Below are 18,770 nucleotides of genomic sequence, written 5' to 3'. Positions count from 1 at the left end.
AAATAAAACTTGATACGTGAAGATTTATGGTGTTATCTAATTACGATGTTTCCGTCCTCATACGTTTCATAAACCATATAAGGAAAAGCACACCTGGCATATTTCGTCCAAATACGGTTGCGTTAGAGAATAAAACGCAGTTTTGAACCTACCTGCATTCACCGGCTTCGGTTCGGGAGATTGAGGATTTTCTTAATACTAAGTGACCTTGATTGAGGATTTGGATCGTAGAAGTCGTAGTTGGGTAAACTCTTTTAAAAATGATGTCAAGTTTTGATTTAAATGAACAAGAGTATATTCTAAGTATCAAATTTCAGATACATACATTTGGTTAAAATGATCTTATTTGTAAAGTTTTAGTAATTACCACAAGGTAGATTTCGCTTTTGAAGGTTGTTTAATATAATCGCTTCGTACGCCTTAGAATGATGTGGTGGTGTTGATTTTCCAGCGTTGATGTTGTTGGTTGGTGGATGTTAACAATATCCGGCTGGTTAACACGATTTAACTTTAACTTCACTAACGATTACTCCAGCGGGATAAAACGTTTGCCTGAACTTTACACTGATTATTACCGAACTGACCAGTAAACAAACTTGGATGTAAATTTAACTTCGAAATATTGACTGTCAACTGTCAACTGAGCTCCTGACGAGGAGCCATCCCTTTTTGCAAAAAACTTTATAGATTAGCCAACCCATTATTGTTCTAGGCTTAATCTTCATGAGGTGGCTACATCATCGCCAATTCCTCTTAATCGCTTTCTTCTTAATCGCGTTCTTCTTAATCACCTTCTTAACGTTTATATAATATTTCATCTGTTTATCATCCTCTTGGCTGGATCATATTACTCTGCGCATCTCATAGATCGAGGTTTCAACGAATATTCGCTTACAATTTATATTTAAAATAGTCTCAATTATTTAATGAAATAAATTTCGCTTGTATTCTTAATTTGTTCAATGAAGATTTAAATTCAAAATGAGTTTTCTTAATTCTATCGCACGCAATGTGGTATACCATATACTAAATATAATATAGAAATTTTCTATTCTTGAAAATGGTCTAAATTGAGACCGAAACGTTGAATTAAATTTCATGTGATAATTTGCTTATTTTCCAATTCATCGAACCAGTGCGCCGATAACATTAATTGTAGTTTAAACAATTGTCGATCGAGATTCAGAGAACTGTTATAATATACGATAGTTCGATATTAATTATTAATTATAATATTTGATATTTTATTTCTCGTACAACATTATTAGAGCAAGTATAAAAAGAATTTCAGAAAATGTATGTCATGAATTATAATACATGATTGATTTTATCAATTATTATTAACGGCTGAACCACTGGACGTGACAACGGAATACGGTTTTTAGGAAATTCGAATATTTTCGGGAAACCCGGACATTCTCAGGAATCTCGAAAGTTTCAGGATACCGTCCCGGTCCCGAACATCGTTCCTGTTCCCGTCCCGGCTTCGCACACCTCTATTTATTTCACATCATATTATTTGAAACTAAATTAATTCAATGTAATTTTTACGTTATTGCCAAAAATGAACCGTTACATAGTGCTTGTTGTTTCAACATTATTGTATAGAATTCATTTAATGTTAATATCCTTTTCCTTTAAATATCTCGAAACAAGAAATATATGACTTAGACCGCTTTCATAATTATGGGTTCATAATTATAGGGTACAGGTACCAGTTACCGTTTTTTATTCGTTTGAAGGCATTCTGTAATTTATTTTTAATACGAAGCTGATGCTAAAAAGACTGAAGATATACCTAGGAAGGAAAAAGCTAGGACTAAATGCACAAAAATCAAAGATGATGGTGTTTGGTAAAGGTAGAAGGATCAAGAAGAAGAGGGAGTGGAAATGGGGGGAAGAAGAAATCAAGCAAGTGCTATAGTAATAAGAATTTAAGTACTTGGGGTTAAAACTACAGAGGAACGGAGACGCGAAAGAGTAGCAAATATGGTACTAGGGCAGGTACGAGGCATAGAAGAAAGATTATTTAGGGATGAATTTAAAGAAAGAATGATTTTGTTTGACTGTCTAGTAGGAGGGATAATGATGGATGGAGCAGAAATATTTGCGTGGAAGGAAAGGGAGGAACTGGAGAGAGTGCAGACGAAATACATCAAATGATGCCTGAAACTGGATAGAACAACGCCTGATTACATGATACTGGGGGGAACCATGAGAGAGAAGGTACGAATTAAAGCAGGAGAGAAAGCGTTATAATTTGAGGAAAGAGTGGAGAGATCGGAGGGAAGAGTTTTGGTAAAGGAATATCTGAGGGACCGAGAAGAGGAGTAGGAGATAACAAGAAATAGCAAAGAGAGGTAGGAGTATCTTCGAACAACAAGGGATACAGTCAAGCGGGAATAGAAAAAGAAAGAAGAGAAGGAACATAAACCATGGAAATTATCGAGACTCTGAAGGGGAGGAATAGGCAAACTCAGGGTCAGTGGCAATACGGTTTACCGTATTGGCCATTATTTTAATAATGGCATCTAGGTTCGGTGATAGATATAAATATATATACGAAGTAAGGGTACAAGGTACCTAGAGGAAAAGGTCAAGGACAGGCGTGGCCCTAACCCGGAATACGGCACAGCTTAGGACTTTTGTTAGGAGATATGCAGAAAGCGGGGGCCCTAAGCTGTGCTCTCTCGGGCAATCGAAGAGAGAGAAAGGAAAGGGCCAAAGGTCCTAGACGTGCGATTTTTTTTACTGGGTATTGGGGACACCGACCATCTGTGTCCCCCGAGCCCCACACTATCTCCCTTGGAGGGCGGGGGTACGTAATATATTTTTTCCGCACGTCTTTAAAGAAGAAAAAAAAGGTAGCTAGAGGATAAAGGAGAAGGAGACAGAGCCTGATGGCTAGAGTAAGATGTGGAAATACGGAAAAAGGGAATAAATATTGGAGAAAAGAGGAAGAGAGAATGTGCTTGATATGCGACAGACACCTGGAGAAACTAAAGCATCTGGCAGAAAACTGTGAAGGTGTAGAGAGAATAAATATAAGCATAGAAAAGATAGTACAAGATAAAAGAGTGGGGGAAATAGTAGACTGGCTCAGGAGTATCGAGAAAAAAAGGAAAGAAATAATGAAAAGGAGAGAGGGAGAGGCAATATTAGATGTAAGACATTAGATTAGATTAACATTGATTATAGGCAATAAGGCATACGGTATGGCATGGGATATGGATGGATGGATGGAAGAATGTGACATTGGAGAACTATAAACCAAGTCCAATTTCTTGGCTCCGCGAGGTCGAATTAAATAAATACTACTACCACTACTACAGTAATTTATTTTTACGAAAAATTGCGTTGTCTCGGGGAATCTTAAACAAAAATTATTGTAATACTTTTGATTTATATACGAAGAGGAAACATCTATTTTTTTTATTTTTAAAATGAAGTAATACTAGGTACTTCATGTTATATTTATTAATTTCTAGAAAGTTTGTTTCGTGTCCGATAACCGGGTGGGGCACGGTACCTTTACCATATATCTCTATGTTTGTTGTGTACGATACGCAAATTAGAGGTGAAGAATAATCTTCTAAACACGGAATTTTGATCGTGCGTTCCAAGTCTCGCATCGTCCACCGAAATACGTGCGTTTCATTTTCTTTTTCATAAACACGTCCGTGCTTGGAATCTTACAACTTCCGCGGAGGACGTTTGCCCGGTGAATGTTTTCCGCGAGCACGTTCCAGGATCCGTGAAATTTCTAGACGTGCAACGTGCACGTGTACTCGAATTCGGGATTAATTATTGCGAAATGTAAAACATCTAAATGCATGGTCGAACGAAAAACAGGAAGATGAATTGTTTTCGACCGACTGTATATTAAGTGTGCGCACAATCGTCATGTTCGCAGTACCATTGTAATCTCGATTCGAAGTTTCGGTAGTCGTCATGCGTTCGGAAACTTTGATCTGGCTGTTTATCGGAGTTTGTTTGAACCGTTGTCAGAGTCGGGTCTACGAATACGACAGACCGACAATAGTGACGTACGGTGAGCCATGCGTCGCTTCGCGCCAACTACCAATCATGATCGAGGTAAAAGTCCATGCGTCGATGCGATAGGGCAAACTTACACCTTATTACCTATATTAGGGTGGCTCTTATCTACTCTTGTCAAACATTTCTTTTACAACACTCCCCAGAGATGTTCCAAATCATTCAAAACAAATTTGTGCAAAGTTTGATCCCGATCGGATAACGGGAAAACATGCAAAACAAATAAAATTCGTTTTCCTCGAATATCTTCTAAACTATTTACCGCGTCGAAAGATATGTTAAACAAAACTTGTAGATGTGGACAAGCTGCGTCTTTTATGATGCATTACTTTTTTTCGTAAAACAAACGGTTTTCGAGAAAATTTTTTCTTTGTAAATTGAAGTGTGGTTTCATTATCTTTTATCAAGAAACATTAGCAAAAAATGTGTTCTTTTTTCTGAACTTGCGAAACTTATATTTGATTAATTGCAGATTATTTTGCCGGAGATTCCATACATGTTGTTTTAAAGTCTTGCAGATTTTCGAGTTTCACTTTCTCCAGGGCCAAGGTCTTATAAAGAGAACTGCGTTTCGAAAATTCCTTCAAAATGAACCGTTAAATAAATATGAGCAATTTTTCCGTTATTTAATCCAGCTCAAACTTTGCTCACATTTTGTTTCATTATTTAGAACCACTCTGGCGAGTACAAGAAATTCAAAAGTCGAAAATAAGAGCCACCCTAGTACCTATATTGTCGTTATCAGAACTATCTTTCGCGAATATGTATCCTGACCAGATGGAAATGAAACAGATAAATCACCGAGCGAAACCAATTCGTTTCAGGGACCAAAACCACCTGTGGAAGCGCAACGAGTACCATTGACGATGGACTTTAAAGTAATTTCGGACATGTACGTGAATCCGAATCCGCGACGTCTCGAATATCCGATCGCGATAGACGTGCCATTGCCACCGCCATCGCCGAGATCAGACATCGTCCTACAAGAAGACACTTTGCGAGGAAGAAGTTACGCGTACAATACCTACATCCCTCCTGCCAGCGATACTTTGCTCCCGTTGAAACAGTATAATTTCGACGTTAGAGTCCCAATCTCCAAACAAGAGTAAGTTTCAAGCGTACGACGGGTCCACCGATCGACCGTAATTCTCTCTGTCTTTCTTTTCTCCGAGTTTAGAATAATCCCCGAAGCAGCTACAAGCAGATACGTCCAACGATTGAGGGGACTCTCCACGCGAATCGACAGGGTACTTGTTCCTGCTTGCGAAGTTTCATCCTCGTGCGGATATTAAGCTACACATTTATCGATTGTTATCAAATCGTGTCATATCAAGAAAATATAAAGCTCCTCGAAAATATAAGTCTTCTTCATCTTCTTACTTTTCCTCCCTTATTTGTCTGTCTTTTCGTTCACCAAGGATTTATTTCAAAATCAAACATTAAATATGTCTATCGTTCAACCGATAATGGAAAAGTAATTTTCAACAATCGGATCAAGTCGGATCTTGTTTCGATCGATGATATCGCGTCGAGATTCTCGTAAACGTAGAGTCACAATTTTCTTTGTTGTCGAAATTCCGCACGATGTACGTGCTGGCCTGATACACGTGCGACAACAGAGTACATATATATGAAGGTGTACGGACCATCGCTGGCCGAAATCGAAAAGTCTTTCCTTCGATGGGAAGTATGAAGACCGGACGTCCGTTTACTCTTTCGTTCTTGGGGCTGATAATTTCCGTTATCCCGATTTTCGCCAACGAGAACTCGCACGACTATCCAACGCATCGACGAAATCAAGAGGAATCGACGGGCATACCATGGGTAACTATTGTCGCGGATTGTCCGCAACTTTTGACAGACTCTTATCGAATAACGCATCGTCTCTAGATTCCACCGAACATACAAGAATCGTGGACGGGGATGCCGTTGGAAAATGCAGAACAGGTAAAACTCATTTTTAATGGCGTTCCCGAGCGAGCGTGAGATAGAAAGAACGATCGATTGTTTACAGAAAATCGCAGACGGGTCGCGCGTGTTGCCGAAGCGACATATCGTCGATTGGACGGCGGAAACAGATCCGCTATCCGAAACGGATCCCACGGATTCGTCGACGTTGATACGGAGACAACTGCAGCAACGTTCCTGCAAGGCGGAAGCTTCAAAGTTTGGTCACGATCGCGAGATCGGTGCGACGGCACTGGCGGCGCATGAGATTTTCTGCGAGGCGGACAAGTTGCTGCGTTACGCGTGGATCTCTGTTCAAAACTTGAAGTACGAAGTTGGACTGGATGAACTACTCGATGCAGAAACCCAAGGGAAACGCTTGATTTCGATGAAACGTCTGCTCTCGGGCAAAAGTCTCTCCGAAGTCGTGGAATATTATTTGATACGGTTCCAGAGGGTCCTGACGAATCCCGAATATCTTGAATATTTGACCATTGCTGTTCAAAACTCTGTCCCCGTAGCCGAGATTCGGGAAACTTGGGATCGACTGGAAATGGCCATCGAGAATTTGGTCGATCGAGTCGTGGAGCGCGTCGGATTGCGTCTCGATCTAGATATCGGTACAGACGCGGACTTTGGGACCCAGCTGCGAGACGAGATCTTGGGCGCGAAGGACGACGCATTGCGTTTCATTCACGAACATTTATCGAATCGTATCGAAGGAAACCAACTCCAGAAAACGATATCGTTCGTAGAATGGTTGTTCGATCGATTTCTCGAGTCGGGATCGCTTTGTCGGTATTTCCCCGTCTTGAAGGAAGCCGCTGATGCTTTGCAGGATTTCTATCGAGGGTTTCACGCGTCCGGCTTTCAGGAAAGTATAATTGCTCCGGTGACAAATTTTATTTCAACTTCTGTAGAGGACATTCGAGAAATTCCATCTGCGAACAATATCTTGAGCGACGGACAACATCTTGTTGCTACGATTTTTCATCCAGTTACGACGGTATTGGGCGAATCCTTGTCTCCCATTCAATACGATGTTCCTTCGAGAGTCGCTCGAAGGTCCTTCGAACCGGACGAATCCTCTTCGCCTCCGGAGTCGATGATTTCTCCTCCTCTATCAATTTTCGTCGGTAATTCCTCGAGTGCGATAGCTGAATCCAGCCTTTCTCCTATCGCTATTCCTACGCGTACTAGCATTTCCGATCATGTTTTCGGCACTTCCGCTAACGATACGGTCACTACTGCTGAAAAAACGGAAGAAACAGAAGTAACCAGCCCACTATCCGTGATGTCACCGTCTTCGAGTACATCTTACGCTGCTTCTTCGCCGCTTCTTCCTCCCTCTACAAAGAACGAAGTTAATCTTCCGTTTCCGGCAGTATACAGGAGATTCCAGACTACCTCTCGGGAACGTCCTTGAAAACAGACTCGTCTTCTTCTGTGGCCAGCGCACAGTTTACCGAATGCTTAACACTAACTGTAAATGACCGGTTACACATTTTTTATTTTTTAATTATTGAAATTGTACAGATGCTTCCATCAGAAGTTATTCAATAGATTTCTTTATTTAATCACGTGTCATTATAAAGATTGTGACAAATCGAAAGAAGTTCAGTCTTGTCATTTTTATAAAACAATCGAGATATCTGATACAATTTGTAGTCGGTACGGTTAGTGTTAATATAGGTGGACAAAATTCTACACATCAGACGTGGCTAATGATGTAAATGATAAAAAAGTTACACTATCCGTAGAGACAAAAGTCTCACTATGCGAGGGAAGACTGTACGTGGAAATTCACATTCTACCTTCCACCAAACAATGAGAAAAAAAGGAAAAGTTTCGAGGCTCGTTTGTATACCAGCTCGAAGTTGTAAAATAAAACTGGCATTGTAAAGAAAACCTTTGTGGACATTTTCAGAACCTACACGATCAAATCCCGGAACTCATAACTGTTCTCGGAAAAACGAGACTTTCCATGAAAAACTATCATTTTGAAAGAAAATCGGGGAACGAGTTTAAGGCCGGGGGCACGGGGCACGCAGATTATACAATTTCCGGCGATTCGAAGAATAGAATGCGACGCGAGAAAATGCAATTCATGCCGCGAAGTGGAATAATTACTTCCAATAAAAGCGGCTGTTTCGTCGGTAAGCAATTGATTTCATTGTCAGTTTGCAAACACGTTTGCAACACGGGAATAGATACGATCGTATCGTGTCTAGTCGTGTTTAGTCGTGTCTAGTCGTGTCATGTTCAACAAAGAGCAACTACAAAAGGGATAGACGGATCTCGCGAGAGCACAGAGGCTCGAGTCGTTGATTATTGCCGAGTGATCTTTGATCTTAATTCGTTTGATAGTAGCAACGCTCGTTTGTCACGCCGCGCCGTACCCTGTCGCGCCGCTTCCAGCAAAGCAGTTTACCGCCGTCTCTCCGACGAAAACTATCGCACCGTTATTCTAACGTTCTAACGTTCTAACGTTCTAACGATCTAACTTCTAACGTTCTAACGTCCCGACGCAAAAATCGCGAGTACCATGTCTCGTCTTCTGTTCACGGCCGTTTTGATGGTGTGCCTGTTCTACGTCTTCCAGGTATTTACTATTTCTTAGCTTCTTTTACACCGAAACTGTCGGACGGATTTATTCAATAGTCTGTTGAAATCTCGGTAATATAATACGTGCAAACCAGATACATGGCCTTCCGACGCCAATAAGTAGGGATTTCCCGATATATTTTAATAATTTCTGTTGACTCCGAGATACTTAGATGAACAATTATTTAAATTCTTTCAAATAGGTCTAGCACGGTCGTTGAAAATCTATGTACGAGCCTGTCGAAGGAATTGTTGAAATTATTCCCGCCGATAATAAGAAAGAAAAATGTATCTTCACCGAATCGTTCTTTATTAATCGTTTAGGCGAGTCCAATGCCGGAAGACACGCAGCAATCTACGCCCAGCGGATTGGAAAATATCGCGGACCAGGTGAAGAAAGCTTGGAACAGCGCATCCGATACGTTCAACGAGAAAATGGGCCAATGGATGAACGAGACCAACTTCAACGACGCCATCGAGAAAGCGAAAACATACTTGAAACAAGCTGGCGAACAAATTCACAAGGAAGCGGAGAAGATTGGCGAAAAGATTCACGACTAATTCATCGTTTGGTATACATATGTACCTACCTATGATTATAATATAATGTACGTTATTATACGATGTTACACTTTTATCCATGCGGACAATAATACTAATACACGGCCTACGCCTACTAACCTACACTCGTCCGTGCGATGCAATTCTTTTGTTAAATTTGCACAAACTGTACTCGAAATATATGTATATCTTTAGTCCTACGATTCTCGATAGAGATTACAAATTTTCCCCCTGCTCTTCGAGGATGCTGTTCGGAATATGTACGTATTGTTGCGTCATTTCTGTTGCATCAAAAACATGCGTGTATACCACTACTAACGCGTTCCCGAGTTGAAAACATCGTCAACTTTGACATCGGACATCGAGATAAAAAATGTTTCTTTACTTTATCGAAATACGAATTACACGCCGTCGCGCCGCACGATTAATCGATGATCGTCGTTATGTAAAGCGCTTGTCAGACCATTTCTCAGAATAAAACACGAACACCGAAGCATGATGTCAGATATTGTTTGTCCGATTCAAATCCCTTAATTATATTTAAGAATCCAAGATATTTTCCCAAGCATATAGCAGAACCAGATGTTTTCCCTCTTTTTTTTTTTGGAATATCCGTATAAAAATCCGGAGTATCGAAGCTTCAAAAAATTATGCGATCGAATGCGTTGCAACGGACACGTCATCCGTAACAATCGGTTACGTTTCAAGGTAATCGTATAAGTAGAATGAGCATTGCGAAACTGATACATAGAATCTCGACGAGACGTTGCTCGTTCTTCCTGGAGTCACGAACAAAATTCTTTGAATGAGCATTCTTTCTCAATTTTATAAGAAAAAAATTATATCCTATCGGCATTATGCAATTTGTGCTGGTTTCACGATTATTTTGTCCGTCTATTTTGTATATGTACGTTGGTCATGCTATTATCGAAAGGAACGTCATGACACATTGATGATTTATATATTTTCATATCTACATATACACGTAAGTAGTATCTATCCAGGTACAATTCGTTGCAAGTCTATTCGTTTAGGTCAGGGGTTCCCAACGGGGTCTAAATGGTCTATTGAGGATCGATGATCAATTTTTCTGTTTTAAAATTTTATTTAATTTTTAAGGAATGTAATTATTGAATAATAGTATCCGCTTTAATATGTATAAATGTAATATAGATTTCCACACAATCTGTGCTTCTAAAATCTTGTTTGTAAAATAATAAAACATGAATCTACTAAACCACTTTTTTCTAATTCTTTGTTCATATTCTTAGTCAAATTGTTATCTTTAACCCTTGGCACTCGAGTGGCGTGTCAGAATCACCACTAAAAATTGCTATACCATTATTCAAAATATTGTTCAGATTATTATTAAATACATATGTTGGTATCCAATCAATTACTAAACATGTAAGTATTGGAGAAGGTGTTACATCAATTTCATATCCATAAAATGGAAGAAATGTTTAATTTTAACTCGAAAACTGCAAAGGGTTGAGTTTTTTATGTGCAATTACTAGTATTATGATTATGTTGTACACTGTATATTATAGAGAAAAATGTATGGGGGTCGATGAAAAAAATCATTCTTTAAAAAGGGCTCGATGTAAGAAAAAGGTTGAGAACCCTGTATTTAGGTAGAAAAATAACACGATGAATACGTAGAGGTTGAATTTCCATCATAGTATCGAACACAAAAGATCCTTTGTAATCCAAAGTCTCGCTTTGATTGAAACCATCCAACGATCCAATCATATTCCCGATAAATTTCCCAGTGTTGAGACTTTTATTTCATCGTTCCTAACTCGAACATAATATTTATCGACCTAATCGTACTTACATATAATAAACAAGGAGCGCATTATGCGTGTTACTGGTAAACGTGACCAACGAATGCAACGGTGCAGACTTTCCTCGGGACCTTGCCCCCTTGACGTATACATAGTATACATATCTTGCCAACAGAATCGTATTTAGTATTTTGTATTTACCGAACAAATAACGAAAAGACGGACCAACGGGTTGTTGTCATCGTCATCGCCCATTGTAAGCGCGTAATCGTGTTCGTAATGGTGAAATGCCAATTCTCGAAACATATTCGCCAGCATCGATTTACAATTGATTCTCAGAAAAAACGATGATCCGAAATTACAGATAATTCCGATGAGGCCTTGACCTCTGACTTCCGAGTATCAGACCGAGATCGAGTGTTTGAAACTTGAACGCGATCAGTATAACGCTATTCGATATTTTTATCCGGCGATTACCGTGGACCGTGTAACCAACTTGCGATATGTATTTACAGTGTACAGTTACTCGAATTAATATTCGGACGCTCTAAGAAAGACGATAACTGTTTTAATATTGTACTATACGATTTGAACTTTTTCGGAAGCTAGAACAATTAGTTTACTACAGGATGTGAAAAGAAATTTTAGAACTGTAGAAAAAATACTAAAAGTTGCATTTTACAACTTTTTTATGTGGGCCTATATTGAAGATTTAAAAAATACGTTTTGTAGATCTGTGTCAATTATATGCACTGTGAAAGTTTCATCGAAATCGGTTCATGCAGGAAAAGACGGCAGGCATTGAAAGATGTAAGAATTCTTAGATATAGGTTTGTAGCTCATTGCAACGTCGACCGGTTTTGACGAAATTTTCAGAATATGTTTAATTCACACAAATCTACAAAACGTATTTTTTAAATTTTTCAATACAGGCCCACATAAAAAAGTTGTAAAATGCAACTTTTAGTATTTTTTCTGTAATTCTGATCTATCGCAATTTTTTAAAAAATTTCTTTTCACATCTTGTAGTAAACTAATTGCTCTAGCTTCCGAAAAAAGTTCAAATCGTATAGTACAATATTAAAAAATTTATCGTCTTTCTTAGAGCGTCCGAATTAATTCGAGTAACTGAACATATGTATGTATACAGTGATTCGCAATAATACTCGGATACTTTTGAAAAGACGATAACTCTTGATAACGCTTGAATTTTTTCGAGACTAAAAGTATTAGTTTAACGTCAAAAATTTTTTTGAATTCCAATTGGTCAGGATCGTGGCGAAAATTTTATAACTTTTTATCCGCGCCGGTATTGAAAATATAAAGAACGAATAACATTCTGAAAATTGGACCGAGCAGCCTGAGTTTTTTGAGACGCGCGCGTTAGAAGGATTAATTTACTAGGTGACGTGAAAAAAAGGTTTTTTTAAATTGCTATTGATCAGAATCGTGGAGAAAATTTTACAACTTTTTATCCGTGCCGTATTGAAAATATAAAAACTGGATTTAGTAAATATCTGTCGGTTATCGATATACATACCTACAGTATACAGTAAAGTGATCTAAGCCGGATCCTCGGGTCAGTAGTCCAACTATTTTTTTGTAACCTCACGGACCGCGCTGAACGTAGAAAAGGACAGCGCATGTAAACAGTAAATACAGTTGAATTTATATCGTGTTTATTGTCGTTCGAATAAGAAAAGTGGCACAAATAAGTTGGTGAAAGTCCCATAAAAAAAATAATCAAAAATAAAGAAATTTTGTAATTGGATGACGCGTTATATTTACACATTACACTCCTCGACGACCGAGGGAGCTCGAGCTTCTCAACAATCTCAACCCCTTGCGGGGTATGCCCCCAAGTGGAGGGGGAAGGCGAACTGACTAAAATCATACAGCTCTGTCCGGCTTATTTACTGTACATACATGCAATATAAGCAATAACACAAGAATTGTCTGATCGGTTTTTCTTACCGATACATTAGATTGTTCGTGCGACCTGTTTGTTAACAAGATTTATCGAGTTCGTCTCACCGTTGGAAGACGAGATGCGCACGAGAGATGCAAACTGTTCTCGGAGCGCACGTGCTGCGAGTTGTGATTCATCGTCGTCGTGAACATCGCGCGTCCTGGTGGTCGCGAGATAACAAACCGTGCCCTCGTGCACCCCCGATAAGAATCGGCTATAAAAGTGGTAGCTCGCGCAGCCGGCGCATCAGTCGGTGGTACACCTAGTTGTCTAGTTGCGTCAGATCGAAAACGAACAAAACCAAAGAAAAATGAAGAGTATTCTCGCGATCGCGTTAGCATTAGCAGTCGTGGTAGCAACGGAGGCCAAAGCCGTCGATACCACTCCCAGCAACACCGATACCCAGACATCCGTCGTAAACCAGTTAACCGTTCTTATTACCGAAGCTCAGGCCAACATCAACGATTTCGCCAAACAAATCCAGGAGAAACTAAACCTGCCCGACCAGGAGACTCTTGTGAAGAACGTCAAGGAACAAACGAACGACTTCGCGAACAATTTCGATGCGTACTTGAAGAACGTCACTGCACAGGTACACATATCTTTCTTTCATCTTCTAACTTTTCCTTTATTTTTTCGCACGAACACGCTAGCGCGTAAGTAATACCGACTCGAACCAGAATTAACAAGTTCAGGATGCAACCTGTTGCTATTCCCATCTCTTGCTTCTGCTTAACCCCTTGCCGTCATGAAGAATTTAACCCTTTGCACTACGTTGTCGCCGATAATGCGACATTTGAAATATGAACTTTAAATCCACTGTCGCTTAATTTTGTTGAAGATTTATAAACTTGAACTTGTTTTATATAATGTAGCTAAGGAATAAGTATTTTGTTTTATTGCAGCAACCGTATTTTTTGATTATATAGTAACTTATTTTATATAGTACTATATAATTATATATTACTATATTACGATTATATAGTACTATATGAGTCACTAGGCCGCAGTGCAAAGGATTAAGGGGGTATACTCCTTTTTCCAGGATTGCAAGGGTGCGGAATTAGCCTTCTCATTTCTCGATAATACAAACACGAGGGTTTTCTGATAACTGCCTAAGTTGGGTTCATTGTTGCTAAATTGGGTTTTCAGCTTCGCCTTGTTAGGTACTTCAATTTCTATGATTTGAGGGTAATTTTTTGTTAACTGCTTTAATTAGTCTCTAAATATAAACATAGTTTGAAAATATCTCCGTGTAAAGCAAAATAGTTTCGCTTTAAATCATTTTTTTCGCCTCCTGTAAAATTTACTTTTTTGGACTTGGGCAATTTTCATATTTATGCTTCGAAATAATGCAAATTACGCCTTGTAAACGCAGAAATAGGACTTTTGAGGGCGGCTGCGGCCTAGATCGATCTTTCATCTAGCGCTTTTGGCTACTGAAAACCCCCATCTTTGCAGTATCGCAATCCTGGAAACGAGACTACCCCCTTAAAGCTATTGGGAGGTTTGACTTTCTATGGAATTCTTAAATCGAAGGAATCCCTCATGTGCGCATATTCAGGTGAAATATGTAGCACGAATTAAAGGAACTCGGTGATTGTTGTTTCAGGTTCAAAGCAAAAGCCCCGAGTTGGAAGCGGTATGGAACGACGTGAAAGGTAAAATCGCGAAAGGTCTGGAGGTTATTACCAGTGGAAATACGAACCAACAGCTAGCCGATTTGGAAGCGAAATTCAAGCAAGGTGTTCAGGTGGTGCTCACAGAATCCGATAATACTGCGAAGAATCTGAGCCAGCACTCGACCAAGATTCAGGAGGAGATTGCTAAGTTCACGAAACAGGCGGTCGACTTGACCGTAGAAGCGACACAGAATCTGAACAATGTGCTCCAGCAAGCCGCTGCCACACCGAAAAAAGACTAACTCTAAATCCTTCGTTTCTTCGTTCCACGTAATCAGAGTCGTTACACATGTCTCTTCCGATCGACTGATCGACGATTACGATTGAAAAAGAATTAATTGCCGAAGATCGAGAGAAATTTTTCGAAGTTGCACGCTTACGTATGTTTCCACCTTGTAAGCCGTAAGCCAATCATGCGACACGTTTGCTTACATCTCTGTAATATATAGTATAGTATGCGATAAACGAAATATATATGGTGTAATCGACTCAACAATCGATGTTTCATTGGTCCCCTTTTCCATTCGAAAAGCGTATAACGCGTTATTATCGAGGATGCTTGCGAAATCATAATCTGGTTTAATACATAACATATTGTATAGGCTGTTCCATTTCCATGCGTCGCACAGTGGTGAGTTCGGCCGAAACCGTGGCCAAAAGTAACAAATTGTTTTCCGTAGTTTAAAAATCTGTGTAGTAGTACTTTATTTATAAAGTGCCAGAACACGTTTTTTTTTGTTACAACCAATATTTAATACGTACTTCTGTCGGAGATACGTAAGTTTTTAAAGTTTGTAGTTTTAAAAGATCGGCATTTTCAACCATAATTAAAATTACCTTTGGGATTTATCATCGCGCTGTAACGCTAGTTTATCATTCTTGTTAATTAGTATTTTATTTGTTAGATAAAGCGGAACTTAGTCGAAAACACATTGAAAATATATTGTAAGTTAGTGGAAAATTTAACTTTTTCTAGACTATAATTGAGAGAGAGACAAAATGAGTTAGCCATATTTAAAATAATAAGAGTCAAGTAAAAATGAACGAGTGTAATAAAATAAAATGTACGGTCCGTCCCAAGGCGAAACAGATGTTTTATTACATGCAAAACATCTGGATGACAGACTTCGGACTATCCTGAGTTTGCCATCTTTCTAATTGCACTAGCAATAAAGGTAACGACTCGGGCCAAGATTTACAACACTGTACCTGGCCCAGGTCTACAATGCCTCACCGGGCCCACTAAATGGGGGACCACGCGGTCACCTTGGAATCTCCCAATACCGAAGGCCCAAGGGGATGAGTTCGAGGTGAAGACGAGCGTAAGTCAACCAGTTAGGAAACAGATTCTGGCTACCCATCCACAGCTAGGGGTGGTTATACCATTATTCAAAATATTTGTTGCATTATTAAATTATTAATTTTTGAATAAACCACTGAAAGTATCGTACAAGGTATTATATCGATTTTATACCGATAAAATTAAGAAAATCATATAAAATGGAAATATTTCAGGCCGCAAGAAAAATTCGTCGTTAAAATTTGTCGACAAAAATTGGAAAATGCATAAACATCCGCAGTCTGATATAATCAGTGACCCGAAACCCGCAGAGTATCCATTTTTAACTAAATTGGAGTACTCCTTCCTATTTTGACCACGTTTTGGCGATTTCCGACTACTATTTATCGGTGTCCCAAGTTCGAACGAGGGAAATCGAAATACAGTGGCCCACAAAGGTGTTCGTACACCCTTTAAAACAGAATAACTTTTTTATAATTGTACCAAACGACCTGATGTTTTGTATGCAATTAGAAGCATTGGTTTACTCAATGATATGCAAAAGAAATTTTCCAAAAATTATAATTTACAAGGTTACATGCAAAAATAAAAAAGGCATTTTTTAAAACTTTTTTACTTGGGCCCCCTTAATGAAAATTTAAAATATACGTTTTGTAGATCTATGTTAGTTATACACATACGACACGCATCGAAAGATGTACGATTAGAAACTGATCAAAAGTCGTGAAAAACTACGATTTTCACCATTTTTACCCGCTTACAGCTCGTGTGTATCTCAATCATTTAGTAAACAATATGCTTCTAATTGCTTACAAAACATCAGGTTGTTTGGTAGAATTATAAAAAAGTTGTTGTTCTGTTTTAAATGGCGTACGAACACTTTTGTGGGCCACTGTATGCTCGCCAAATCGTTACGCGTTGATACTAATTGTAAGTGGCAACGCGATTCTACTTATATTAATTATTGTCGACACTGCAAACAATCATTTCAACATTGATTATACTTATCGGCGGTATTGCTCAATGTTCCAAATTGCTTTGCGATTTTGATCGAAGCATTTTGCGTACCGTGTCAGCGCATACCATTCCGATGAGCACACGTGTGTACGCATAAGGGTACATATATGTGCTCAGTGAATACGAACCAACGGTCAAGTCGCAGCAATCAATGTCAAAGTTTCGATCGTAACGTTACCGGTAATTTACTCGTTTGAAAAGTACGATCCTGTAAATATGCATATACATATGTATATCCTACATGTATAATGTACATATTGTATGTATGTATGTATATACATATATTTAAAATGAACTGAAATGTACGTAGCGACGCTCCTACCAGTACTGTTCCTCGTCTCGATGGTGAGTCCAGTGATTTTCTTCAGTCTTCACTTTACAAAGTTTTAACGAAACCTTTTACCAGACGATTGCGAGGAAAGCCGAAACGGTGCACGGAAAAGAACGCGATGGCGTCTTGGGAAGAACGTCCTGGAAAAACAGCAAGTCCGATAAATTGATTGCTCGTACCGATCGAGCAGAAAGAGTGAACAAAGGTTTCGATATGATGGTTCGATGCGTAAACGTGTTGGGTCGAGTAGACAATTTCATTTCCGATCGGACGAAAAATGTCGTTCAAAAACTTCACGCAATGTATCGCGAGGAGCATAAAGACCCGCGAAATACTTCCGACCGGCGTCAACGTTAACCTTCCTTCGATCCAACCTGAAGAATACGCTTTTCGAAAGCGAGCCGTTCGATTAGCAAATTCAAAATATTTGTATTCGTATTCGTATACGCGTGTAACCGTGCGAATGTATGTACACTACCGCTGAAAAGTATCCAGACACTTGCGAAATGTGTAATAGCAACGCATAAAAGTTAACTTGAGTATCAAATAGTGACTAAAATCGATCTTTATTACTTTCTTATGGAATATTTAACGTTTTAAGCTAAAAATTAACTATGTGAAAACTTAATTACCGATAAGATTCGTCGACGTATCCACCGCGATTAGATATATATTAGTAGACTGCGGATCTTTTATACAAAATAAAAATATTGTGCATCGATTGTGGGAACCAGTAGTTAAATAAAAATTCATTTCACTCCTTATTACATAGTCTTTTTACGTTGAGAACAACGTATGTAACAATATTCTTGGATTTTTGATATTTTTCACTGTTTTATATTTCATCCAGTTAATTTCTTCATAAATGCAAAAAGATTCGAGGTCTAGATATTACTGCATGCACTAATCGCGGCAATCTTTTTATTAGTTTTTTATTCCATTAGTATTTTATATTATTAGTATTTGTATCGAGAAATTCTCTGAATTCGCTCTGCACCTTAGAAATGAAACAAAGTGAAACTTAATTGAAATCCTTTCAAGCACCGAGACCGTTCCACTAGATTTCGTATTTGTGGATTGCAAGTGACAAAATTTTGTTCTAAATATTTTTCCTACTAACTTAAACTACGTGTTTTGTAAAGAAAAAGGATACATACTTGTGTCCGGATACTTTTGAGTAGTAGTGTATGTATAATACGTGTACGTAAACAAAGAACCAGCCGGGTCGAAATTAAAAACGATTCAACGAAAGTCTGATCGAAACGATTATACATATTGTTCGAAAATTCGAAGAAGAACCATTATACTCGACAACGCTGTAATATTGTTAGAATAAAATGCTTATACTAGTACCAAGATCGTTTTACGGCTAACGGTTTACACTGTAAAATTTACAGCTTACGGGCAAAGTTTGAATCTATGATGAGCAGGTGTCCCGAACACCAGTCAATTGGCGAGCTAAAGATTCATTTTCATATGAAAGGAAAATGTAGATGGCGGTAGTGGCGACGCGCGA

The 18,770-nt window shown here is 38.8% G+C and overlaps 3 protein-coding genes and 1 long non-coding RNA gene across 4 annotated transcripts; all 4 read left to right on the top strand.

Moving 5' to 3' along the window:
- Positions 1-3,924: 3,924 nt before the first annotated feature.
- LOC143221843 (uncharacterized) lies at positions 3,925-5,437 on the top strand. The gene is made up of 3 exons (XM_076447438.1): positions 3,925-4,095; positions 4,881-5,161; positions 5,234-5,437. Exons 1-3 carry the CDS (start codon positions 3,952-3,954, stop codon positions 5,346-5,348), a joined length of 540 nt encoding a protein of 179 aa, XP_076303553.1. The 5' UTR covers positions 3,925-3,951; the 3' UTR covers positions 5,349-5,437.
- Positions 5,438-8,304: 2,867 nt separating this feature from the next.
- LOC143221838 (uncharacterized) lies at positions 8,305-9,661 on the top strand. The gene is made up of 2 exons (XR_013011860.1): positions 8,305-8,605; positions 8,932-9,661. It is a non-coding gene; the product is annotated as an uncharacterized LOC143221838 (long non-coding RNA).
- A 3,494-nt stretch (positions 9,662-13,155) lies between these two features.
- A4 (apolipophorin-III-like protein) lies at positions 13,156-15,102 on the top strand. Its single transcript, XM_076447435.1, has 2 exons — positions 13,156-13,516; positions 14,537-15,102. The coding sequence occupies exons 1-2, from the start codon at positions 13,235-13,237 to the stop codon at positions 14,846-14,848; spliced, it is 594 nt and encodes a 197-aa protein (XP_076303550.1). The 5' UTR covers positions 13,156-13,234; the 3' UTR covers positions 14,849-15,102.
- A 148-nt stretch (positions 15,103-15,250) lies between these two features.
- LOC143221837 (uncharacterized) lies at positions 15,251-18,537 on the top strand. Its single transcript, XM_076447436.1, has 2 exons — positions 15,251-17,268; positions 17,330-18,537. Exons 1-2 carry the CDS (start codon positions 17,224-17,226, stop codon positions 17,609-17,611), a joined length of 327 nt encoding a protein of 108 aa, XP_076303551.1. The 5' UTR covers positions 15,251-17,223; the 3' UTR covers positions 17,612-18,537.
- The last annotated feature ends 233 nt before the right edge of the window (positions 18,538-18,770 follow it).

This window comes from Lasioglossum baleicum, chromosome 3, assembly GCF_051020765.1.
Source record: "Lasioglossum baleicum chromosome 3, iyLasBale1, whole genome shotgun sequence".
NCBI classification, from domain to species: domain Eukaryota; kingdom Metazoa; phylum Arthropoda; class Insecta; order Hymenoptera; family Halictidae; genus Lasioglossum; species Lasioglossum baleicum.
This window is presented reverse-complemented; position numbering and strand designations above follow the sequence as displayed.

Excerpts from the sequence above, each read along its gene's own strand:
- LOC143221843 (XM_076447438.1), top strand. The coding sequence starts at position 3,952 with ATGCGTTCGGAAACTTTGATCTGGCTGTTTATCGGAGTTTGTTTGAAC. Across the intron at positions 4,096-4,880 it reads AACTACCAATCATGATCGAG|GGACCAAAACCACCTGTGGA; the intron begins GTAAAAGTCCAT and ends AATTCGTTTCAG. Across the intron at positions 5,162-5,233 it reads GTCCCAATCTCCAAACAAGA|AATAATCCCCGAAGCAGCTA; the intron begins GTAAGTTTCAAG and ends CTCCGAGTTTAG.
- A4 (XM_076447435.1), top strand. The coding sequence starts at position 13,235 with ATGAAGAGTATTCTCGCGATCGCGTTAGCATTAGCAGTCGTGGTAGCA. Across the intron at positions 13,517-14,536 it reads TGAAGAACGTCACTGCACAG|GTTCAAAGCAAAAGCCCCGA; the intron begins GTACACATATCT and ends TTGTTGTTTCAG.
- LOC143221837 (XM_076447436.1), top strand. The coding sequence starts at position 17,224 with ATGTACGTAGCGACGCTCCTACCAGTACTGTTCCTCGTCTCGATG. Across the intron at positions 17,269-17,329 it reads TACTGTTCCTCGTCTCGATG|ACGATTGCGAGGAAAGCCGA; the intron begins GTGAGTCCAGTG and ends ACCTTTTACCAG.